Consider the following 21,779-nt stretch of genomic DNA (forward strand, 5'->3'; position numbering starts at 1 on the left):
AACAGAAGAAGAGGGAAAACTTCCTAACTCATTCTGTGAGGCCAGCATGGCCCTAATACCAAGACCAGACAAAGACATTGCCAGAAAGGCACAGAGCTATTTCTCATGAACACAGATGCAAATGCCCTCAACAAAATATTAGCAAGTCTAATCCATCAAAACTTCTTTTTAAAGATCATTAATACAACCCACTTCAGAGTAAGGATTAGAGAAAGGAAACTAAATACATAAAACATTAATCTTTTTATGTGTTTCCTGGGTGCTGCAATAACATTGTAATCCGATTAAGTCCAGGGTTTATTGCATTAAGAGTTATAGTTAATTTCATGTTAACCCATTCAACCCAGGATGGAATGTGAGTAGTACTTTTTTTTTTTTTCAATACTGGGCACAGACCACAGTACCCAGCATTATAATAGATGTGTACTATGTTTGATTAACACATGATCAAACAGAGATCTCTTCAGAGAATTTGAAGATCCTAATCAAAGTAGGGGCACTCCCATCTGGATTGCATCCTTGGAATAATATGTCCAGCCACAGAGCCAGCCTGCAAAAATGGAAGTGCTTCGGGCATTTATTCAATTTATTTCATTAGCCCTTGAATTACAGCAAGCATTTGGGTCAAGTGTTGAGTATAGTTCCCTGTGCTATACAGTAGTTTGTTGTTATCTATTTTACAAATGGCAGTGTATATAGTTTAGTCCCAAACTCCTAATTTATTCCTCCCTCTGCTTCCCCTTTCGTAACTATAAGTTTCTTTTCTATGTCTGTGAGCCTATTTTGTGTTGGAAATAAGTTCATTGGTATCTTTTTTTTTTTTTAGATTCCACATATAAGCAATATCGTATGATATTTATCTCTGTCTGGCTTACTTCACTTAGTATGATAATCTCTAGGTCAAATCATGTTGCTGCAAATGGCATTATTTCATTCTTTTTTTATGTCTTAGTAGTATTCCATTGTGTATACATATCACATCTTCTTTAACCATTCATCTGTGGATGAACACCTAGGTTGCTTCCATGTTTTGGCTATTACAATAGTGCTGCTATGAATGTTGGGGTACATGTATCTTTTCCAATTATGACAACCACCATTTTAAAACCTAACATATGCTTAACTATATCAAAGTGTTGCTCACACAGCAATGGTGAATGCTACTGTCAACCTTTTGTTTCAAATTTTTAACGACTGTATCGGGTCCGGCTGTTAAACGTGACTGCGCTTTCTGCGCCCCTGAGATGCGGGTCCCAGGAGCGGGTGTGTAGCCGGAAAGCACAGAGAGTCCCGGACAGCCCACAGCAGAGAAGGACAAGGCCCGCGCAAGGACTCACTCAAGCGCGCGGGCAGGATGCAGGGAGTGCAGGATGGAGGCAGCCCATTGGACCAGCCCCTCTCACAGCGCCGCGTCCGCCAATGGGCAGCGGCCTGGGCGGGGCGTCGGCGCGCGGGCGCCTTGAGCAGCGGCTGCGTGGCCGCCTTCGTGGACCAGCCTTCGACGGCGTCTCGTGTGTGCAGGGCCTGCCGGAAGACGTCGGAGGTGCCGGATCCTGTTCGTGGAGCCATGTCTCGGCCGGAAGCCGGCGCCAACGCCTCCTCCTGGGTCGTTGCTTCTCGGCGGGGCGCGGCGCTGCTTCGGGCTCCGGAAAGGAGCCCGGAGAAGGAGCCGAGCCAAGGCGGCCGCGGAGGCCAGAAGGCCGGCGGAGGTGGCGGCTGGAGGGGCCACTCCGGCGTCCAGCAGCCCGTGGGCGCTGGTTTCCAGGAGCCGCCGCTCTCCTTCAGCCTGAAGAACGACTGGGTGGGCGCGGTGATCGGTGAGAGCGGAGAGCCTGCGCGGGCGGGACGGGAGTGGGCGAGGCGGGGCGGGGCCTGTGGCATCCCCGCCCCGCCCGCCTCGCCTCCAATCAGCGGCCACTGGGGCGGCTCGGGTCCCCACCGGACCTTTCTGATACGCTTTGGTGCTAGAGTGATGGTGTTTAATGCATCTCTGTATAGTTTACAGAGACGATGTTTTGGGAGAGCGAGCTCTTAGACTTAAGAAATCTTTGGGATGAAAGGTTAGAGCTTTGGCAGCTTACCCCAAAATGAACAACAAAGGAGTCAGTCCGTTTGAGCACCGGGGAGAGCCATTAACCCAAGATAAGAAGGCGTAGGGTATTAAAGGGCTGCTCGGAACATTAACCATACCTTGCACTTAGTTTCTGTTACTTGAATATGATTAATCTGCCGAAAAAAGTGTTCTTTTTCTTAGTATAGCGTGAGTCTTACAAATTCGTTTTTGAAAATCATTTTGGAAATGATTGGAAGTAAGGTTTGCCCCCCTTTTAAAATTGTGGTAAACAACATACATTTACAGGGTTGTTGACCCTAAGAACAACGTTGTGTGGTAGATCTGCAGAAGGTTTTCATATTGCACGACTGAATCTACCTCTCAACAACTCATTTCCCCATTCCCCCATCCCTGGCAGCCAACAGACACCTCATAGAAGTGGAATCTGCAGTTTTTTGTGATTGGCTTATCTCAGTGTAATGTCCTCAGGGTTTATATGTGTTGTCACAAATGGCAGAATTTCCTTTTAAGGCTGAAAACTTGCACTGTATGCATATGCCATATTTTTTTCATCCAGTCATCTGTTGACAGATATTTAGGTGATTTCCACCTCTTAGCTATTGTGAATAATGATGAATATGGGAATGCAGATATCTTTCTGAGATCCTAGTTTCAATTCTTGTGTATAAGTTCCCAGAAGTGGGATTGCTGGATCACTTGGTAGTTCTATTTTTAGTTTTTAAAGGACGCTGCATACTGTTTCCATAGCGACTGCACCAATTTACATTCCCACTCACAGTGCATAAGGGTTCCCTTTCTCCACATCCTCGCCAACTTGTTATCCCTTGTCTTTTTTTTTAATAAATTTATTTATTTATTTGTTTTTATTTTTGGCTGTATTTTATTTTTGGCTTTTTTTAAATAAATTTATTTATTTATTTGTTTTTATTTTTGGCTGTATTGGGTCTTCGTTGCTGTGCCCGGGCTTTCTCTAATTGTGGTGAGTGGGTACTACTCTTTGTTGCAGTGCGTGGGCTTCTCATTGTCGTGTGCGGGCTCTAGAGCGCAGGCTCAGTAGTTGTGGTGCGCGGGCTTAGTTGCTCCGCGGCATGTGGGATCTTCCCGGAACCAGGGCTCGAACCCGTGTTCTCTGCATTGGCAGGCGGATTCTTAACCACTGCACCACTAGGGAAGCCCCATATCCCTTGTCTTTTTGATGAGAGCCATTCTAACAGGTGATATCTCATTGTGGTTTTGATTTGCATATCTCTGATGATTTCATCATCTTTTCATATACACCTGTTGGTCATAAATATGTCTTCGAAGAAAGGTCTATTCAAGACCTTTGGCCATTTTTTAATTGGACTTTTTTGGTTGAGTTGTGTGTAAGGGTTCCAGTTTCTTCACATCCTTGCCAACACTTTGGATCCAATTATTCTCTCCTTGGTCTGGTGGTGAATCCTTAGTATCTACCTCTGGGAAAGGAACCTCCTACCACCCACCACAATTTGGAATAGAAAGCGCCTGCTTCCCTTTTTCCAAACTGAAAGTGATTACTGAACCCTAGGAGCCTTTGTTTAGATAATTTGGGAAGAAGTAGAGAAGGCTTTGAGCAAAGTTGGTAGTAGGTTCCCCATAATTGATTTCAATTTTTTTTAATTCCTTTATTTTTAAAAACAGGGCGTGGTGGGTCAAAAATAAAAGAGATCCAGAGCTCAACATACACCAAAATACAGGTAAATTATTCGGGTTCTTAAATCCTTAAAGAGGATGAACTGTGGTTCATTCCTAACTCTAATTTCTCTTCAATTATTAACATACTGTTGTAACTTAGGTAAGTTGCCAAAGCGCTTCATACTTCTTTTTAAGAACTCACCTAAGCTGTCCATTCATTATATTTTAGATGCTGATTGATAGCAGTCCTGTATTTCCTTTACACTTTTATTCTATTTGAGGTTGAGGGCGGGGGAGGGGGGCGGGGGGGACGGTGAAGGGACTTATCTCACCTATTTCCCCCCTTGTATCTAGATAATAAAAGGGTACCCTGAAGCGGAAGTAAGAATTTTTGGCACCAAGGCAATGCAGAGCAAAGCGAAAACAGTGATAGATAATCTTGTTCAAGAACAAGAAGACTACAAAACGGAACCCAAAGTTGGTAAGTAATTTTTGCCCACTAAAGCCCTGTAAAATTTTAAATGTTTTATTCAGTGTTATAAGCCATATTATAACTGCTTTTCCTGATAACAAAGCTTTGGCTTGCCATCATTAAATCTAGTCTGTTACAGAATTTTTTTCTATGAAATCCAGGATACTTTTCCTCAAACTAAGACACTTAATATCTGCTGTTAAGCCTAGCAGTTTTACTTTTGAGTAAAAACAAAATAACCTTTTAATACACTTCACTATTGATGGTACAGCAAGCATTAGTCCTGGCCTCCTGTCTATGGTCCCTTCCCTGGAATGTGACTGATTTTGAAAACTGCCTAATTATTTGATATTTTAAAAAATCTCAGATCTACTTGGACTAGAGAAAAAGCCATTATTGAACTATTTCCAGAAGCAACAAGGAGAAGAGTCTTGGGTTCAGATGGCAGCATTGCCTCTTAGTGTTTCTTGGGAAAGAACCTCTAAAAAGCCTCTAAGACACTGTTTCTTCTGTTTACCTGGGGTAACATCTGCCACACAGAATTATTGTAATGATAAGTGATGTGTTATTTATTATCAGACACTAGTCTCTCATGCTTTTTAGCTGCTCCAGTAATTTTTTTTTGCATTTCCGAAATCTGAAGTAAATAACTGGCAAACCATGACCAGAACTGTCATGGCACTGTTGTACTGAATTCCTAAATTTAATGTTTCAAGCATTATTATTGTTGGATTATTAAAACAGAAAATAATAAAATTGTTTTGGATTTTATACTGGTAGGATTTGTTTGGAAACTGATTTGGAATATTTTTAACAGATGTTGCTGTTGTCCAACCTTCGGATGGAAAAGATGCAAGGAAAGATGTTTCAGGAAATCAGAAATTGGTTGATTGGGATAAGTGCCGAGAAAATATTTTGAAATGGAGCAAAAAAAAGTGGGCAGGTTAGTGCTGGATCCCAACACTTATATGTGGTATTGTTGTTCCTAGTAATTGAGGTTTTAGCCTCTATAAAAAATGTGTTGCTCTTAGTAACGAAATCTATATGCAAAATGACAGTAGAATTTGAAATGCTGCAATTAATCTCTAGGACATGATATTTCTATGTCTGTGTTGCAGTTTACGTTACAAATGGAAAGTTAAAACTTACTTATACCTTGTCTTATTTGAGGTAACTCGCTGCACAAATTTAATAAAAATAGAAAATTGGGCCAAAAGGGAAATTGATGGTACAGCAAAGGGAAATTGATGGTACAGTGAGTAAACATGCCAACCAGGAGTTAACATTTTGCTATGACTGAGCAAAAATTGATCTTGGAGTGTCCTGGCCAAGAAGGGCAAAATAAAAAGGGAAAAACATTTAATAAGATCATACAGTTCTTGAAGAAATGGGTTTTTTAAATTCCCACTTGGAATTATATATGGAGTATAATGTTCTACATTATTCACTGAATTTCAGAGTAAATTCAGGCATTAATTTGATCAGAATGAGGTAGTGGGACATCATTTACTTAAAGTTAAACAGTGAACACTACCATGTGACAAATATTAACAAGGGTTCATTCCACTCTGGTGGTCAGCCTATCCCATGCCATCTCAACATGTGTTGGGAGATTTGGGTGGAGGTGGGGAACAGAAAAAGGATTTAAGTTTGGTGGAAGTATGATAAGTGTTTAAAAAAGAAAACAGGGCTTCCCTGGTGGCACAGTGGTTGAGAGTCACCTGCCAATGCAGGGGACACGGGTTCGTGCCCCGGTCCGGGAGGATCCCACATGCCGCGGAGCCGCTGGGCCCGTGAGCCATGGCCGCTGAGCCTGCGCGTCCGGAGCCTGTGCTCCGCAACGGGAGAGGCCACAGCAGTGAGAGGCCCGCGTACCACAAAAAAAAAAAAAAAAGAAAAGAAAAGAAAAGAAAACAAAGTAGCTTCAAAGTAGAGGATAGAATAAGGATAAATATTTTATTCCTAAACAGTAATGCGATGGACCCTCAAAGAAAAGAAAGTTAGCTTACTATGAGAGAAGATTCGTCACTTGTGATGGCTGTGTGTCTTGTGAAGCATGGTTTCTTTATTTCATATTTAATTATTAAAGATCTCTTTCTTGGGTGAAAAATGTAATTGAAAGACAAGGCGAAAATGGAGATCTCTTAGAGGCTGGCAGAAGCTTGGCTGGCAAAGTGTGGGACAGCTGTCTAGAACTATTATCTGTGCAAGGTGAACCTGATACATATTTTAGTTTGATTTCTGTTGCTTTGAATAAATGTCAGTGAAATGTAAGTGCTCATTAATCACCCAAGTTAAAATTTTGGTTTTTGTCCCAGGTTTACCTCCAATTAAGAAAAACTTTTACGTGGAGTCAGAAACAACAAGTTCAATGTCACAAGACCAAGCAGACAATTGGAGGTGAATAGTTTTACTACTTTTTATTGAGTATTTTTAGAGTTTTGCTGGTAAATTAACCCATTAGGAAAAGATCTGAAATGATTGCATTTGAAACTGTAGCTTCCTATTCAAAAGAAAACTTGGTTGCCCTCTACATCACATACATGAGAGCATTGCTGTCCAATAAAACTTTTGGCGAAGAGGGAAATGGGCTATATTTGTGTCTAGAGTAGTTACTATACATATGTGGCTATGAAACACTTAAAATGTAGCTAATATAATTGAGGAACTGAATTTGAAATTTTAAATTTAAAGAGACACGTGGTTGGTGCCTGCTGTATTAGCAGTTTTTGAGAATTATTTCTACAAGTGTTGAAAATCATGAGAAATTGATCTGATATCTGAATATTAGAAAAATTTCTTACTCTTTGGTCCTTATTATCTGGAATTACAGGTCATAATGGCAACTTTTTTTCTATTAACATCTGTTATAAAACTAAGGTAGTATGGTATAACAGACAGAGCAGTTATTCTAGGATTGGGGTAGGGCCCTGAGCATGGACAAGTGACTAAAGATCACCTGTCGAATGAGAATAATTCCCACTTCAAAGTATTGTTGAGGATTAATTAAGGAAATGTGTGTGAAACATTATAGGCCCTCAGGCATTTGCCAAATCTGACTTTGATTCATGAAGCATATAATTTTCAGGCTCTATTCTTAACCTTTCCATGAAATTTTCATTGGCCCATTCATGCATACAGTGTAATTTTTTTCCTTCTCTGGAACTATTCTGGTAAAAAAAAATGAGCTTGCTTCTGTTTCTTATTACGTTTTACTGTAACTTAACCAGCAGTCTAATTTTAATCAGTTGCAGTTGAATTTCTAGATATGACCTGAACTAATGTTGGAAAAAATTTCTTGCTTGGGGAGTAAAGTGACCAAATCCACTAATCCTTGTTCTGTTTTTCCTTAAAGGAGGGAAAATTATAATATAATGTGTGATGACTTGAAAGGTGGTGAGAAACGTCCTCTTCCCAACCCTATTGGTAATTTTGAGGATGCATTTCACTGTTATCCTGAAGTTATGAGAAACCTTCAAAAGGCAGGTTTTCAAAGGCCCACACCAATTCAGGTATGCTTTCTTTAATTCTAACATTTCATCGACTTTCTCCCCTCAATTTCTGGTCGTTAGAAGTTATAACACCAGGGAGCAGCTGTCTCTTATAAGTGTCCCCCCCCCAGCACCTCCACCACTGCCTAGCACTCAAAATGCTGAGAAGTTTGGGGCTGGGAGAGGAGGAAGGAATACTTGACAGAGAGAAATGCACTTTTTATTTTGATATTTCTCGTTCTGTTTCAGTCACAGGCATGGCCAATCATTCTACAAGGAGTAGATCTTATAGGAATAGCTCAGACTGGAACGGGGAAGACATTGACGTACTTAGTGCCTGGATTTATTCATATTGACTCACAACCTCTGTAAGAATGATTACATCTGGGTTCCCTTTAGGGGTCTAACAGATATGGATTCCAAAAATGCAATGAAAGTTTCTTCGATTGCCTTGGTCGAAAGGTAACGCCTAGTCTCGGGCGAATGCACTTGTGTTGTCCTGGTAAGCTATAAATGGACAGAACATTTTTAGGAAGCAATAGGTAGTATCCACCAAATGTCTTAACAGTGAAACACTGGAAACAAATTGTTTAAATTACCGTGTCCAGTACAATTCTGTGAGAATATCTGACACAGGAAAGCTCTGGCCCTGTTTAATGAAAAGGCTGGTGTCTGGACCCTAGGATTTTTTGGTTAGGCTGTTTTTCTTTATTTCTCCACTTTTTATGTGTGGTGCTTGTTTGTGGCTTTGACACTCATTGCTGCCTTTTTTTTTTTTTTTTTTTTGGCCGTACCTCGAGGCTTATGGGATCTTAGTTCCCTGACCAGGGATTGAACCCAGGCCCTCAGCAGATGAAAGCTCGGAGTCCTAATCAGTGGACCGCCAGGGAATTCCCTCATTGCAGGCACTGAATGAAGGTCCTGTGTATCTGAGATGGGTACTTTACTAACGCGTTTTCTCTCCAAAGAGCCAGGAATGGGCCGGGCATGTTAATCCTCACCCCGACTCGAGAACTAGCTCAGCAAGTGGAAGCCGAGTGCCGTAAATATTCATATAAAGGTCTTAAAAGGTGAGTCTTTTCTTTGACCATTCCTGCATCAGCCTTCTAACCATTTGTAGCTGTCGACATCCTCCCCATTATTTTCACACATCCTGAGAAGCTGATTGGCTCAGCGTGGGTCAGGCTTACTTACCCCTGATCCACATCGACTGTAACCTGGGTGGTGGGGTCAGATAACAAGGATGCGAATGTGGCTCTCACAGGACACGTCCCTGTGGATTGGTGGGTGTGGATGGTTCTCAGAAAGGGGCCAATACTGTACTACCCGAGACTTCTGATTGATGTGCTTTTTATTTTATACCCCAAATGCTTAGGTTGGTTGGGATTTTGAATTGTGATGGGATATTCCCCACGTGAACATGAACCTCCGTATTTTTTTTTTAAGTGTTTGTATATATGGTGGTGGCGATAGAGATGGACAAATAAAAGACTTAGCAAAAGGTGTCGATATCATTATTGCCACTCCCGGAAGACTCCACGATCTACAAATGAATAACTTTGTGCACCTGAAGAGCGTAACCTACCTGGTAATCGTGGAGCAGGGGTTCAGGGTCCTGGGAGGAAGAAGTGAACTCTTTATCAAACCCTTTAGAATGGCTCTCCATTTCATAATGGTTTTAAATCCTAGGAATGTTTCTCATTCCCTCTAGTTTGTTAAAATACAGATTTTAAGATCATTCCATGTTAGTATTATATAAATATTAGAAAATGTAGGTAAGTACAAAAGAATTCCACATGAATATTTTAGACACTTAAATTGTTTTTTTTCATTAAATAGATTTAGAAACGTTAGTTGGCAAACTTAACTCAATCTGTGTTGCAACTACAGATAGCTTAGGTAATGGAGGAAGTGAAAAAATTACCTTAGTATTCATAAAGGCAGAGCATACATATTAGCTACCTTCCATACCTAATCTAGCCATCTTTTTTTTTTTTGGCCGTACTGCACGGCTCGCGGGATCTTAGTTCCCTGACCAGGGATGGAACCCGGGCCCTCAGCAGTGAAAGCGTGGAGTCCTAACCACTGGACCACCAGGGAATTCCCCTAATCTAATCATTTTTAATGCAGGTATTAGATGAAGCTGACAAGATGCTGGATATGGGATTTGAACCCCAGATAATGAAGATTTTATTAGATGTACGCCCAGACAGGCAGACAGTTATGACAAGGTAGGTATATGTTTAATTTGCTAGTCTGCAAAGTAGAAATCAGTGGAACCAAATCCATTTGATTTTAGAGCCTTTCTTAAAAGTATTTTGAGATCCTTTGGTGAAAGATATGTCATCACTTAGTATAGCAACTCAGTGTAACAGTTTAGCAATGACTATTGGGTTTCCTGAATTAAAAATAAGATTTCTAGGGACTTCCCTGGTGGTACAGCAGTTAAGACTCCTCACTCCCAATGCAGGGGGCCCGGGTTCAATCCCTAGTCAGAGAACTAGATCCCACATGCCGCAATGAAGATCCCACATGCTGCAGCTAAGACCTGACACAGCCTAAGTAAATAAATAAATGTTTGAAAAAGAATAAGATTTCTATAAAAAAATGCAGGGGAGACTGTTTCACAGGGGGTGTCTCAGATTGGAAAAAGTAATCACCTGTCCAGAATACTTTCTGGCAAAGATAAAGCTGAGGCAGCGGAAGAGTATGTGATTGGGGAAGTAGACTAGATTTGTTCATTTTGTTTTCTTACTAAACTTCCCATCTTTGTAATTAGTGTGAAAGTACAGAAGGTGGCTACTTTCATAATATATGGTTGAAGAAACAACTGAATTTACATATCCAATCATCGGTACAGTTAAAATGTTTTTATTTGGCATGAGCATTTGGTTTTGCCTGCTAACAATGCATGAAAAATACTGGGTTTTTTTGCCTTATTTATAAAGGCCGAGAGAAAACTAACACCTGAATTCATTGTACCTTTTCATAGATTAGAAAGGTATAGCTCTTCTTCACCTTTTGCTTACAAACCTATTAAACTTATTTAAAGGTTTAATCTAGTAGCTTCGTTGAGCAATTCATTGTGAAGCAAATGTTTTCTGTGAAATTGGCCTCATTAAAAAGTACTAAGTTTGTCTTTCATGAGTAATTTTGTTCATAGCATTCTTAGGGAAATTTAGTAATGTTTGCTTTATAATAAGTGTTTAATGTTTGTGTATTACGTTTTATCTCCAGTGCAACGTGGCCATGTGCTGTCCGTAGACTCGCACAATCTTATTTGAAAGAGCCCATGATTGTGTATGTTGGTACTTTGGATCTAGTTGTAAGCTTGTTTTTAATTACTATTTATATCTTATTAATTATGGAAATGTTTTGCCATTGACAGCTCTCTGGCCTTTCACTTCATAATTGAGATTGGCCTTTCAACTAATCATTAATGAAAATTGACGTTTTACTTAAATCACTGGTAATTAATAATGGGTCATTGCCCTAGGCTCATTTCATGAGATTTCACGAAAGACAGGATAAATGCTTCAGAATCTATTTCATCTCTGGGTCAATAAAATGGTACCAGCGATACTTTAAATTTTGTGTTGTCAGAATACTTATTGAACGGAAACTCTTTGTGTCATCAGCTGAACATCTTTATTGCAAAGGCTATATCCAAATTCATGGTGATAGTTTTGTAAGCTTGGCCTCAAACTGTGGTTATTCCTTTTTCAACAATAGTAACCAGCTGCTTTCAACGCACTACCACGTATTCAAGAGTTCCCAGCTTAGCATAGGTGACTCACTGGTAAAAAGTGAAAGACTGAGCCATAAATCCTTGGGTAGGAACCGGTGATTTTGCAAGGACCTGCCATTTTTCCTGCTAGCAGTTTATTAGAACATTTAACCAATGATAGAAATAAGATGGATTTCGAGCCAATATATGGGGTTTGCCCATTAATATTGATGAACTATGATCTCTGAGTCCTTTAGGCTGTAAGTACCGTGAAACAAAATATAATTGTCACCACAGAAGACGAGAAACAATCGCATATCCAAACTTTCATCGAGAGCCTGTCTCCCAAAGACAAAGTCATAATATTTGTTAGCCGGAAAGCTGTGTGAGTATGTTTTTTTTACATTCAAATCATCAGTCATGGTTTGTTTTGGCATTGTTTCTATGTGTATACGCATTTCATATGGGGGTGTGTGTATGTCTTACAATATGCACATTACTTCAGACTCTTGCCAGTGGAAGTAACAGTAATGAATTGATGGTGGTATGAGAATAAGCACTTAGACCCCTGACTTTATCTTTTGCTTCAGGGCTGATCATTTAGCAAGTGACCTGAGTATCCGGCATATATCAGTAGAGTCTCTGCATGGCAACAGAGAACAGAGTGATCGAGAGAGAGCATTAAAAAACTTTAGAACAGGTACATTTATACCATTAGTATTGCAGTTTAAAAGTGTCTAGTGCCTGGGGCTTCCCTGGTGGCACAGTGGTTGAGAGCCCGCCTGCCGACGCAGGGGACACAGGTTCGTGCCCCGGTCCGGGAAGATCCCACATGCCGCGGAGCGGCTGGGCCCGTGAGCCATGGCCGCTGAGCCTGCGCGTCCGGAGCCTGTGCTCCGCAATGGGAGAGGCCACAGCAGTGAGAGGCCTGCGTACCGCAAAAAAAAAAAAAAAAAAAAAAAGTGTCCAGTGCCTGGACTTGCTTGAGTGTTGGCACCTTTTCATGGAACCCATGTCTAAGATCTGCCCTCAGCTTGCAGATCCCAGAACTATACTTGTTCTAAATATTCATCAGATTCTCAGAACTATCTCAAGCTAATGTTTAAAACCTGGATATCAAGGCAGTAATTTGCAGTGAGGGTGTTATTTTAATTTACTTGAGAGGCATATATCTCTGCCATGGTTCATGGACCCTTTGAATTTTGGAATCTATTGTGTTGTAACTTGCCAGCAGTTAAAAAAGGCTAAGTAACCCTTTCCCGTCTTCACTGTCCTTAAAAGAGTTTTAATATTAAAAGCAAGGATAGTTCACCTGATCAGATATTAGGGGACAGATATGTCTTGGGTTGATTTGTACCAGCATGTGTCTGTATTCTTTTGGCTTTACTCTTTAGGGGAAGTGCGAATACTGATTGCTACCGATTTAGCATCTCGTGGTCTCGATGTCCATGATGTCACACACGTCTATAATTACGATTTTCCCCGGAACATCGAAGAATATGTGCACAGAGTAGGGCGCACCGGGAGAGCAGGGTAAGTCGGTCCATCCAGCCTGGCTCCCCATTCTCACAAAAAGGACCTTTTTCCCCTCTGAGAGCACTATCATAAAATCCCCATAACATGCTGTTTAAACAACTGCAGATTAGGTTCCAAATTGCTGTTTGAATGGCTAAATCTCTTTTTTTAATCGAAGTATAGTTGATTTACAGTGTTGTGTTAATTACTGCTGTACAGCAAAGTGATTCAGTTATATATATATATATATATATATATATATATATATATATATATACACATATATGTATACATTCTATTTTTTTAATATTCTTTCCCATTATGGTTTTTCAAAGGGTATTGAATATAGTTCCTTGGGCTATACAGGAGGACCTTGTTGTCTTTCCATTCTATATATAAAAGTTTACATCTGCTCACCCCAACTTCCTACTCCATCCCTTCCCCAACCCCTTCCCCGTTGGCAACCACAGGCCTGTTCTCTATGTCCGTGATTCTGTTTCTGTTCCATAGATAGGTTCATTTGTGTCATATTTTATTTACTTTTTATTTTTTAGATTTTTTTTTTTTTGATGTGGACCATTTTTAAAGTCTTTATTGAATTTGTTACAGTATTGCTTCTGTTTTGGTTTTTTGGCCATGAGGCATGTGGGATCTTAGCTCCCCAACCAGGGATGGAACCCTCACCCCCTGTATTGGAAGGCAAAGTCTTAACCACTGGACCGCCAGGGAAGTCCCTTGTGTCATATTTTAGATTCCACATATAAATGGTATCATATGATATTTGTCTTTCTCTGTCTGGCTTACTTCACTTAGTATGATAATCTCTGGTGGCATCCATGTTGCTACAAACAGCATTATTTTGTTCTTTTTTATGGCTGAGTAGTATTCCATTGTGTATATGTACCACATCTTCCTTATATGAATGGCTAAATCTTTTAATTAATTAATTTTTTGGCTGCGTTGGGCCTTCGTTGCTGCGTGCAGGCTTTCTCTAGTTGTGGCGAGCAGGGGCTACTCTTCGTTGTGGTGCGGTGGCTTCTCTTGTTGCGGAGCACAGGCTCTAGGCGCGCAGGCTCAGTAGCTGTGGCATGCGGTCTCAGTAGCTGTGGCTCGCAGGCTCCAGAGCACAGGCTTAGTAGTTGTGGCGCATGGGCTTCGTTGCTCCGCGGCATGTGGGATCTTCCCGGACCAGGGCTCGAACCTGTGTCCCCTGCATTGGCAGGTGGATTCTTAACCACTGCGCCACCAGAGAAGTCCCTGAATGGCTAAATCGTAACGTATCATACGTAGTTGGGCTTGTGAAAGAGTTGAGGTTTTGCTGCTGCTGTTTTTGTTCTATTTTGCTAGCTGAATCATGAATATAAATTACAAATCAAATTAAACTGACTTTTTTCCCCCTTGAAGGAGGACTGGGGTATGTGTTACCCTCATCACTAGAAATGATTGGAAGATTGCTGGTGAATTAATTAATATTCTGGAAAGAGCAAATCAGGTGAGAATATGCAGCTCTGTTTTCTAAGGTTCAAATTTCATTTATTCCAAGTACTGGGGCTTTACTGCCTGTCAGGAAATACAGATATTAAACAAGCAATTAAGCGTGTTATGAGGGCTGTAGCATGGCAAAGATGAGCACTATAATATATAAGTGGGGAACCTGATCTAATGGTGAGCGTCACTGAACCCTGCTGAGGAAGAGCCCAGTGGGGTGGAGGTTGCAGAGAACAGAGGAAGCAGAGGACACACTCAGGCCTCGAGGTGAGAAAGTGACACCAGGCAAAGGCACCAGGAAGCAACTGAAAGGCCACGCTAGCAGGAGGGCCACGTATTTACTGACGGGGTTTTTTAAGACTAGGCTGGTTTTTATACCTTGAAGATTCGGTGTTGCATATGCAGAGGGACACATTCCATTCTGTTTGGATGATGTCACGTAATCAGTTGTGGAGATTCTCTGAAGATTGTAGAAAAGCTGTTATATAATGAGAATCACCTCAATCCTAATAACACGTTTAATGGCTTCAGAGTGTCCCAGAGGATCTTGTGGTGATGGCTGAGAGATATAAAGCAAATAAACTGAAAAAAGAAATGGAAAATAAATGGGAAAGACCCCAAGGAAAACCCAAGATGTTTTATTATTAACGTCTATATTGAAAAGTGGTACCAGCCTACTTAAAAGAGGTAAAATTTGAATAACACATGAACTTTCAAACACCTGGTTTCCTTAACTAGGCTTTGTTAGTGTGTTTATTACAATCAGCATTATCTCTAAGAGTCACACAATAAATGAGATCTTATTCTTTATCTGTTACCTAAATTCTAGTTAATATATCTTAGAACTGATTCACTTTGTTATAAAGCAGAAACGAACACACCATTGTAAAGCAATTATACTCCAATAAAGATGTTTAAAATATATATATATATATATATATCTTAGAAGTATTAATTCAGAGATGAGAAAAAACTTTAAGTTGTACAGTCGTAAGAGTATAATGGAATACAATAGAATTGGTGTAGGTGTAAATTGGTATAACCTCTTCTGAGCAATCAGGTGGTAATGTATCAATTGTAAATACATATACCTTTTTTTTTTTTTTTTTTTCCCGGTACACGGGCCTCTCACTGTTGTGGCCTCTCCCGTTGCGGAGCACAGGCTCCGGACGCGCAGGCTCAGCGGCCATGGCTCACGGGCCCAGCCGCTCCGGGGCATGTGGGATCTTCCCGGACCGGGGCACGAACCCGTGTCCCCTGCATCGGCAGGCAGACTGTCAACCACTGCGCCACCAGGGAAGCCCACGTATACCTTTTGATCCAGCAATTCCTCTGGACATAAATGTCCAGTAGGGAGCCATATGAATAAACTGTGGAGAAAATCATATCATATAAGGGCCTAATGCCTATGACATAGGAAACTCCTAACACTGAACAAGAACAACCTGATTAGAAAATGGGCAAAGGACTTGAATAGACATTTCTCCAAAGACATATAAGTGTCCAACAAGTTAAAGATGCTCAGCTTCACTCATCACTAGGGGATTCAAAGATCACCTCACCCCCGTTAGAACGGCACAGTACATCAATTGATGGTTTTTCCTGCTTATTTTTCAGAATTCAAGATTTTTTTTGAGATATATTTATTTAAGATACTGTGGAAGTATTGGAAGCACGCTGGCAGTATGAAGAGATGACTGAGTCTTAAAATAATAGTGTTTAAAATGTAGAATTCAGTATTTTATACTTGAATAAGATCAAAAGTATTTAAACTTGAGTTGAACATTTTTTATTGATATTAAGGAATGTAGCATTAAAATTTCACTTTTTGCTATCTTTATTTTAAAAAAAGAAATAAATGTAAATTTTGTCTCCTATAATGTTGCTGTATTAAGGTCAATCTTTAAAGGGTTTCAAGCTTGTTCAGATGTTGTCATAGCAGTGAAAATGCTGTTAACACAATAAATTATTTTCTGTGATAAAAAGACAAGCTGATCCGTCTTTCCCAATAGCCCTTTAATTTTGTGTTTACCACATAGTGTTTTATTTGCTGGTACTTTTCTTACTACTTTATCTACTTTGAAATGAAACAGTAAAAAGATTTCATGGGGCCAAACTATGCAACAGCTGTTTGTTAAATTTTAGCCTAGTGCTCGAGGATCAAGTAAATCCTGGGTAAATTCATTTCCCCGAAAGCTTCTTTGACTAATCATGGCCCCTACTTTCCCTTATAGTTTTGTGTAGTTTTCTGTTCCCTGCATGATAATTACTTATGCCATGTTATCATCTGTCGGAAGTTGAATAGTAGTGAGGAAATACGTTCATGATACAAGAACCACAAACACCCACCAAAAGGTGTATGTAATGAGAATAAATTTTTGTAATAAGTTTCATTACGTGAAAATGCATTAAAATTAGTGAAATACTAACATTAATTTGGGCTACTGACAGGTTTTCAGCGAAGCTGGGCTAGGCTAACAGCTAGGAGCCCATCTTTCCCTAAAAGTGCAGAATGAAACGTAAAAAGAATACACAGTGGGGACAAAAGACAGTCTCTTCAGTAAGTGGTGCTGGGAAAACTGGACATCTGGTTATAAAAGACCACAATCAGAACATGCTGGGGAGTGTGGGGAGGGCAGCCCCGGGGCTGAGGGGCTCGGGATGCAGCCAGGGGCTGCCGGGTCCCGTGGGCTGGTTGCTGCCGGTTCAAGGCCCGCCCCGCTGCTGCTCCGGCCCATGGGCATCACATCTTTCAGCAAGATGGTCCAGAAGAGCATCTCACAGAAGAAGGTCCAGCTGCACATGGACAGGAGCCTCAGATGAACACTGTCCGACGTTACGGAGGACACTACAAACTGCAGAGCAGGCCAGGCTTCAGTAAGCCCCAGTGAGCAGAAGCCAAGGCTTCAGGCACAGACCTGTGAGTGAAAACGAGACCCTCCTTACTTTTCTACCCGGTGAAGAGTGACCACAGCGCACAAACCGGACCAGAAATGAGGGGCGGCAAGCGGCTCCAGTGAGGCTGGAGCACGTCTTCAATGGGTAAGTGCAGTGCTTAATGCACAGTGATGTCGGCTGCATTTAAGCCCGTGAAGGCTGTTCAGTTTTACTGTAAATAAAAAGCTTGATGAATACGGTAAATCTTTTAGGTCAGGAGGATTACATCCTCCTGATGCAGCATGTTTACATGCAGACTTTTAAGCCAACTACTGGACTAAAAAAAAAAAAAAGAAAAAGCATGATCAGAAAAAGAATGAAAGGAAAACAATGTATGGCCTCATCAGCGAAGCATGAAGTCAGTTCTCCTGCAAATGTGGGTGACAGCAATCTTGGCAGTCACTGTGATCCCACGCTGCCTCACGCGAGGTGTAGCCCTGCGGCTGGAGGCGGACCAGCGTGAGCAGACCCGTCTGCTGGGGACACAGACCCCCGCTTTGCTGCCAGCTTTGTCGCTTGTCAGCAAGTCCCTTTGACGTGGATTCCTCGCCGGCCCTGTGCCTGGCACACAGTAGGCACTCAGGCGGCATCTGCTGGCTGATCGAGCTGTCACTACAGTGCCAGACTTGTCACATCTGGTCCCCAGCTCCAGGCGCCGAGACCCCTGCCGTTTCTGTTGCTCAGCACACGTAGTAGAGGAAACCCTGATGCACCAACAGGAGGTTTCAGGTCAGGCGAGGTTTCAGGCAGTCCCATGCGCCCAGCCGTATTGTGGAGGGTCCAGAAACACACATGCAGAGCCCCTCCCAGGAGCCGCGGCCCCTGGTCCTCCCATCCACACTTCATTCTGCGGGCAGAGTTACGTGTTACGACCTCAGCCGTTCTCCTGGGCCAGAAATGCTTTGACAGATGGATGCATGTAGTGGTTTGGGGCTCATGTTTTCAGAAGTACTAATCCTTAATTGAGAGCCACAAGAAAGCCGCCAAGGACCGTGTGGTTCCTGCCCCCGAGTCCAGCCCTGGGGTGGAAGTTCTGACCAGCCTTGACCTTCTGCACTGGGGGGTCGACAACGAAGCACGGCTTTGAGCAACGCAGGCCGGTACCATCTGATGCTTGTTCTTGTGAGCACCTTGCCTCTCAGGGGGAACGATTGCTAACACAACTTTTTTAACTATTAACAATTAACCTGATTTTTTCTTTATGTTCAAAAACTCAGATCCCTATATCTAATTCTATCAGAACCAAAGTATCCTTTGAAAATAAAGCTTTATATCCAAAAGCAAGCTTTTGCAACATTTTCTAGTCAGTGTGTTGGGGGAGCAGAGAGTGTGAACAGGGAGTAGGAAGGAAAGAGAAGAAAGGACTTGAATTCTAATTTCTGACCATCTTGACATATATTGTGTTCAAAGGTATCACCTTCTTACTCAGTTTTAATTCTGAGTTCTTTCTTAAGCCTCAAAGAATAAAAGCAGCAGTGGACAGCCTGGCCTGGTGGAGCGTTTTAGTGTCTCACGGATGGATTCACCTGAGCGCCACCCAGAGAAGTCAGAACAGACCCCCCCGCAAGCGGGGAGGTGGAGGGGCCCAAGTTCTCGGTTCCATGGAGCGTGCTTTCCGTGGACAAGGACGCCACTCTCACTAAATAAAACGTGGTGTGTCCGTGGCAGCCACGCTTTCGCCAGTGCTCACGATGCATGTCTAGCAGATTGCAGCCTTTTAAAATATGCATAATTGAATGTACAGAGAGCATCCTCTAGACTCTGAGGGGATCGTATTTTCATACACCTGACCATGGTTGGCACGTCGGGGTGCTCTCTGTGTTTGCAGTCGTGCAGGTTCAGTGCGTATTCAGAGAGCGTCTCACTGCCCACAGCTGAAGGCTGTTGATATGGAGGCGCCAAGAAGGCTCTAAAGTATGTGGCTTATGGAGGTTTTTCCTAAGAAGCTGAGTTTAGAAAGGGTTTGAAGGAATCAAACACCGAACCCCCTTTGTCAAGGGGAGTGTTTTGTTATCAGGCTGGAGTTTGGGGGCAGATGGGGTTAAGGCATTGGTAACCTGCTCCCTGGAAATATCCACATACTATTGAGGGAAAAAAAAATGTAGCCGTCAGATGTTTGAGCCACAGTTGTGGATGTGTAGGTCACGTCACCGTCTCTTCAACAGCAGATCTGTGTTCCCACTTGAGAGACTCTGGACAAGAAGCTGTGATGTTAGGCTCTATCTGTTCAGGTGTGTCTGGAAGAGTGCTTTCATTCCTGCGGGAAGCCTGGGACGCTTTTCACCCTCAGCCAGATGCTGTGCGCACGCAGTCCCATGCTGTTTTTCCTCTAAGGAGAGGTCCTTTGGAAAGCGGAGGTTGTGTGTGTCTTTTCAACCTCTGAAAGCATGTCAGGTGAGGGGAGAGACAAAGCTCTCTGAACTCATGTTTTTCTTGGGTGCAGAAATCTGTTCTTTCATCAGACCACTAAGCCACGTGCCTTAGCCTCTTCTGCAGTTTCCCACAGCTGGATCTGGGGCAGGAGGCTTCTGCCTCTTAGAGGTGGCCGACCCTCTAAAGCAACCCCGTCTGGCTTTGGGGAGCAGTGGTGCTTGGGGAAAGCAGCCCTCACCGTGGCTGTCTGCATTTTTAAACCACCTGTCAAGGACTTGCGCTTGTCTCCACCTGTAAGGTTGCAACACGGCCTTCTCTCCGCTTGGTGCTTCTGGGCAAAACTGGCATGTGCCGTCCAGAACTGGTGTTGTCTTCTTAGAGAGCACGGCTCCTGCCTCGGTTCCGGCCTGCTGTGCTTCTTTCATATGCCCTGAAGGGTGTCACATCTTGCCATTCGTGTGGCTTCGTTTTAAGGTTTTTTTAAAAAACAAACGGACAGACTTCTTATTTCAATGAACAAACTCTTAGGTTGGCAACAGCATGTGAGAAAGATCATAGCTGAACCCCTTGAAAGATTGCAGCCAAGGGATTCAAGACCAGTGGTGTAAAAGGAAGAGGAATTTCACTTATGTGGTACAGCTGCCAAGTTGTTAGATGTTCCTGACTCCGCTAAATAGGCACAGCTAGTCTTCCAGGGAGCAGATGTTAATAATTGTTTGCAGTTATAACGCTGCATCTAACCTTGGCATTTCAGCTGTTTATTTTGTGGGAATTTTTGCTGCTTTCTTGCAGGGCACCTGCCTGTTAGAAAGGAGGAAGTAGGGGAGGGAACTAACTCAGGGGCCCGACCGTGGATCCCAGAGTTGTTGCTGCATGGAAATCACCTGAAGGCTCTCAGGCATTACAATGACAAGATGCAACAGTTGAGAAGGGGCCTTTTAGCCACCTGGTCCAGACATTCTGCCCTCAACCTGCCACCCGGGGTTTGAGCAGCCTGGGCTTAAACACCTCTGAGGACAGAGAACTTACATGCCTCCTAGGGAAGCCTGTTCTATCTTTGTTTTTGGTTTTTTTCAATATAATGTTATTTATTTATTTTTGGCTGTGTTGGGTCTTCGTTGCTGCGTGTGGGGTTTCTCTAGTTGCGGCGAGCAGGGACTTCTCATCGCGGTGGCTTCTCTTGTTGTGGAGCGTGGGCTCTAGGTGCGCAGGCTTCAGTAGTTGTGGCATGTGGGCTCAGTAGTTGTGGAGCACAGGCTTACTTGCTCCGCAGCATGTGGGATCTTCCCGGACCAGGGCACGAACCCGCGTCCCCTGCATTGGCAGGTGGACTCTTAACCACTGCACCACCAGGGAAGTCCCTTGTTCTATCTTTGTAAACCTCTGGCTTTTCTATGCTCTCTGTAATTTCCGTCTTAGTCTCTGGCCAGTGGGGGCCAGGTTAATTGCTGGCACTGCTCCAGGGCATGGTGTTGGTCTTTAGAAGGAGCAGCTAGCAAATAGACACTTTGGTGTCCTGGCTGTCCTTCCCCCTGAGTATTGGTCCACTTGGTTCCTTGTTGGAGATGTTGAGGAAACCCCGTCAGCCTGGTTATACTCCCTAGCTGCTGCTGAAGCTGATGGAGGAGGGAGTGCTATCAGGCTGCTAGGAAAGACCCCAAGACAGATGAGGCCTCAGTGCTCTACCTGCATCACAAAAACTGAGGCTCACTTCACATAAGAAAAGCTTTAGCGAGAAGATTTTAAAATATGATCTGTGTGGAGTTTAAAGGTTACGTGGCCCCTGAAGGCTTGTACCTTAATGTTCCTGCAAGTACTTCACACATTGTTTTTATGGAGAAAACAAAGCTTAGGAACTTGGGGAAACCACATGTCTCAGTGTTAGAGAAGGACCATATTTTCAAGCTGGAAGGTCCTTTAAGGTTGCTGTTGCCCAGTCATTGATTTTTAGAGATGGGGAAACTGAAATTCGGAAAGACTTGCCCGAGCACCGTGGCATCATCTGGACCAGCCTCTCGCCCTCCTGACCCGCCTGGTGCCCGTTCACTT

The 21,779-nt window shown here is 42.6% G+C and overlaps 1 protein-coding gene across 6 annotated transcripts; it reads left to right on the forward strand.

Moving 5' to 3' along the window:
* The first annotated feature begins 1,567 nt into the window (after nucleotides 1-1,567).
* On the forward strand, nucleotides 1,568-16,830 carry DDX43 (DEAD-box helicase 43). 6 transcript variants are annotated; one of them, XM_019929284.3, is made up of 17 exons: nucleotides 1,568-1,817; nucleotides 3,734-3,789; nucleotides 4,082-4,208; nucleotides 5,017-5,142; nucleotides 6,518-6,599; nucleotides 7,555-7,711; nucleotides 7,940-8,058; nucleotides 8,659-8,760; nucleotides 9,137-9,278; nucleotides 9,821-9,921; nucleotides 10,928-11,015; nucleotides 11,675-11,802; nucleotides 12,008-12,117; nucleotides 12,812-12,950; nucleotides 14,337-14,424; nucleotides 14,952-15,107; nucleotides 16,038-16,799. In XM_019929284.3, the coding sequence occupies exons 1-16, from the start codon at nucleotides 1,568-1,570 to the stop codon at nucleotides 15,066-15,068; spliced, it is 1,932 nt and encodes a 643-aa protein (XP_019784843.2). In that variant the 3' UTR covers nucleotides 15,069-15,107; nucleotides 16,038-16,799. The 6 variants fall into 6 exon arrangements, with proteins under 6 accessions (XP_019784843.2, XP_033723338.1, XP_033723340.1 ...); XM_033867447.2 differs by lacking the exon at nucleotides 14,952-15,107 and having other exon boundaries at nucleotides 16,038-16,815; XM_073789348.1 differs by lacking the exon at nucleotides 1,568-1,817 and having other exon boundaries at nucleotides 3,749-3,887; nucleotides 16,038-16,486.
* The last annotated feature ends 4,949 nt before the right edge of the window (nucleotides 16,831-21,779 follow it).

The sequence above is a fragment of the Tursiops truncatus genome, chromosome 12 (assembly GCF_011762595.2).
Source record: "Tursiops truncatus isolate mTurTru1 chromosome 12, mTurTru1.mat.Y, whole genome shotgun sequence".
Taxonomy (NCBI): domain Eukaryota; kingdom Metazoa; phylum Chordata; class Mammalia; order Artiodactyla; family Delphinidae; genus Tursiops; species Tursiops truncatus.

Bases quoted from the DNA above. Each gene is read 5' to 3' on its own strand.
- DDX43 (XM_019929284.3), top strand. From the start codon at position 1,568: ATGTCTCGGCCGGAAGCCGGCGCCAACGCCTCCTCCTGGGTCGTTGCT. The intron at 7,712-7,939 runs GTATGCTTTCTT...GTTCTGTTTCAG, and splicing joins AAAGGCCCACACCAATTCAG to TCACAGGCATGGCCAATCAT. The intron at 8,761-9,136 runs GTGAGTCTTTTC...TTTTTTTTTAAG, and splicing joins TCATATAAAGGTCTTAAAAG to TGTTTGTATATATGGTGGTG.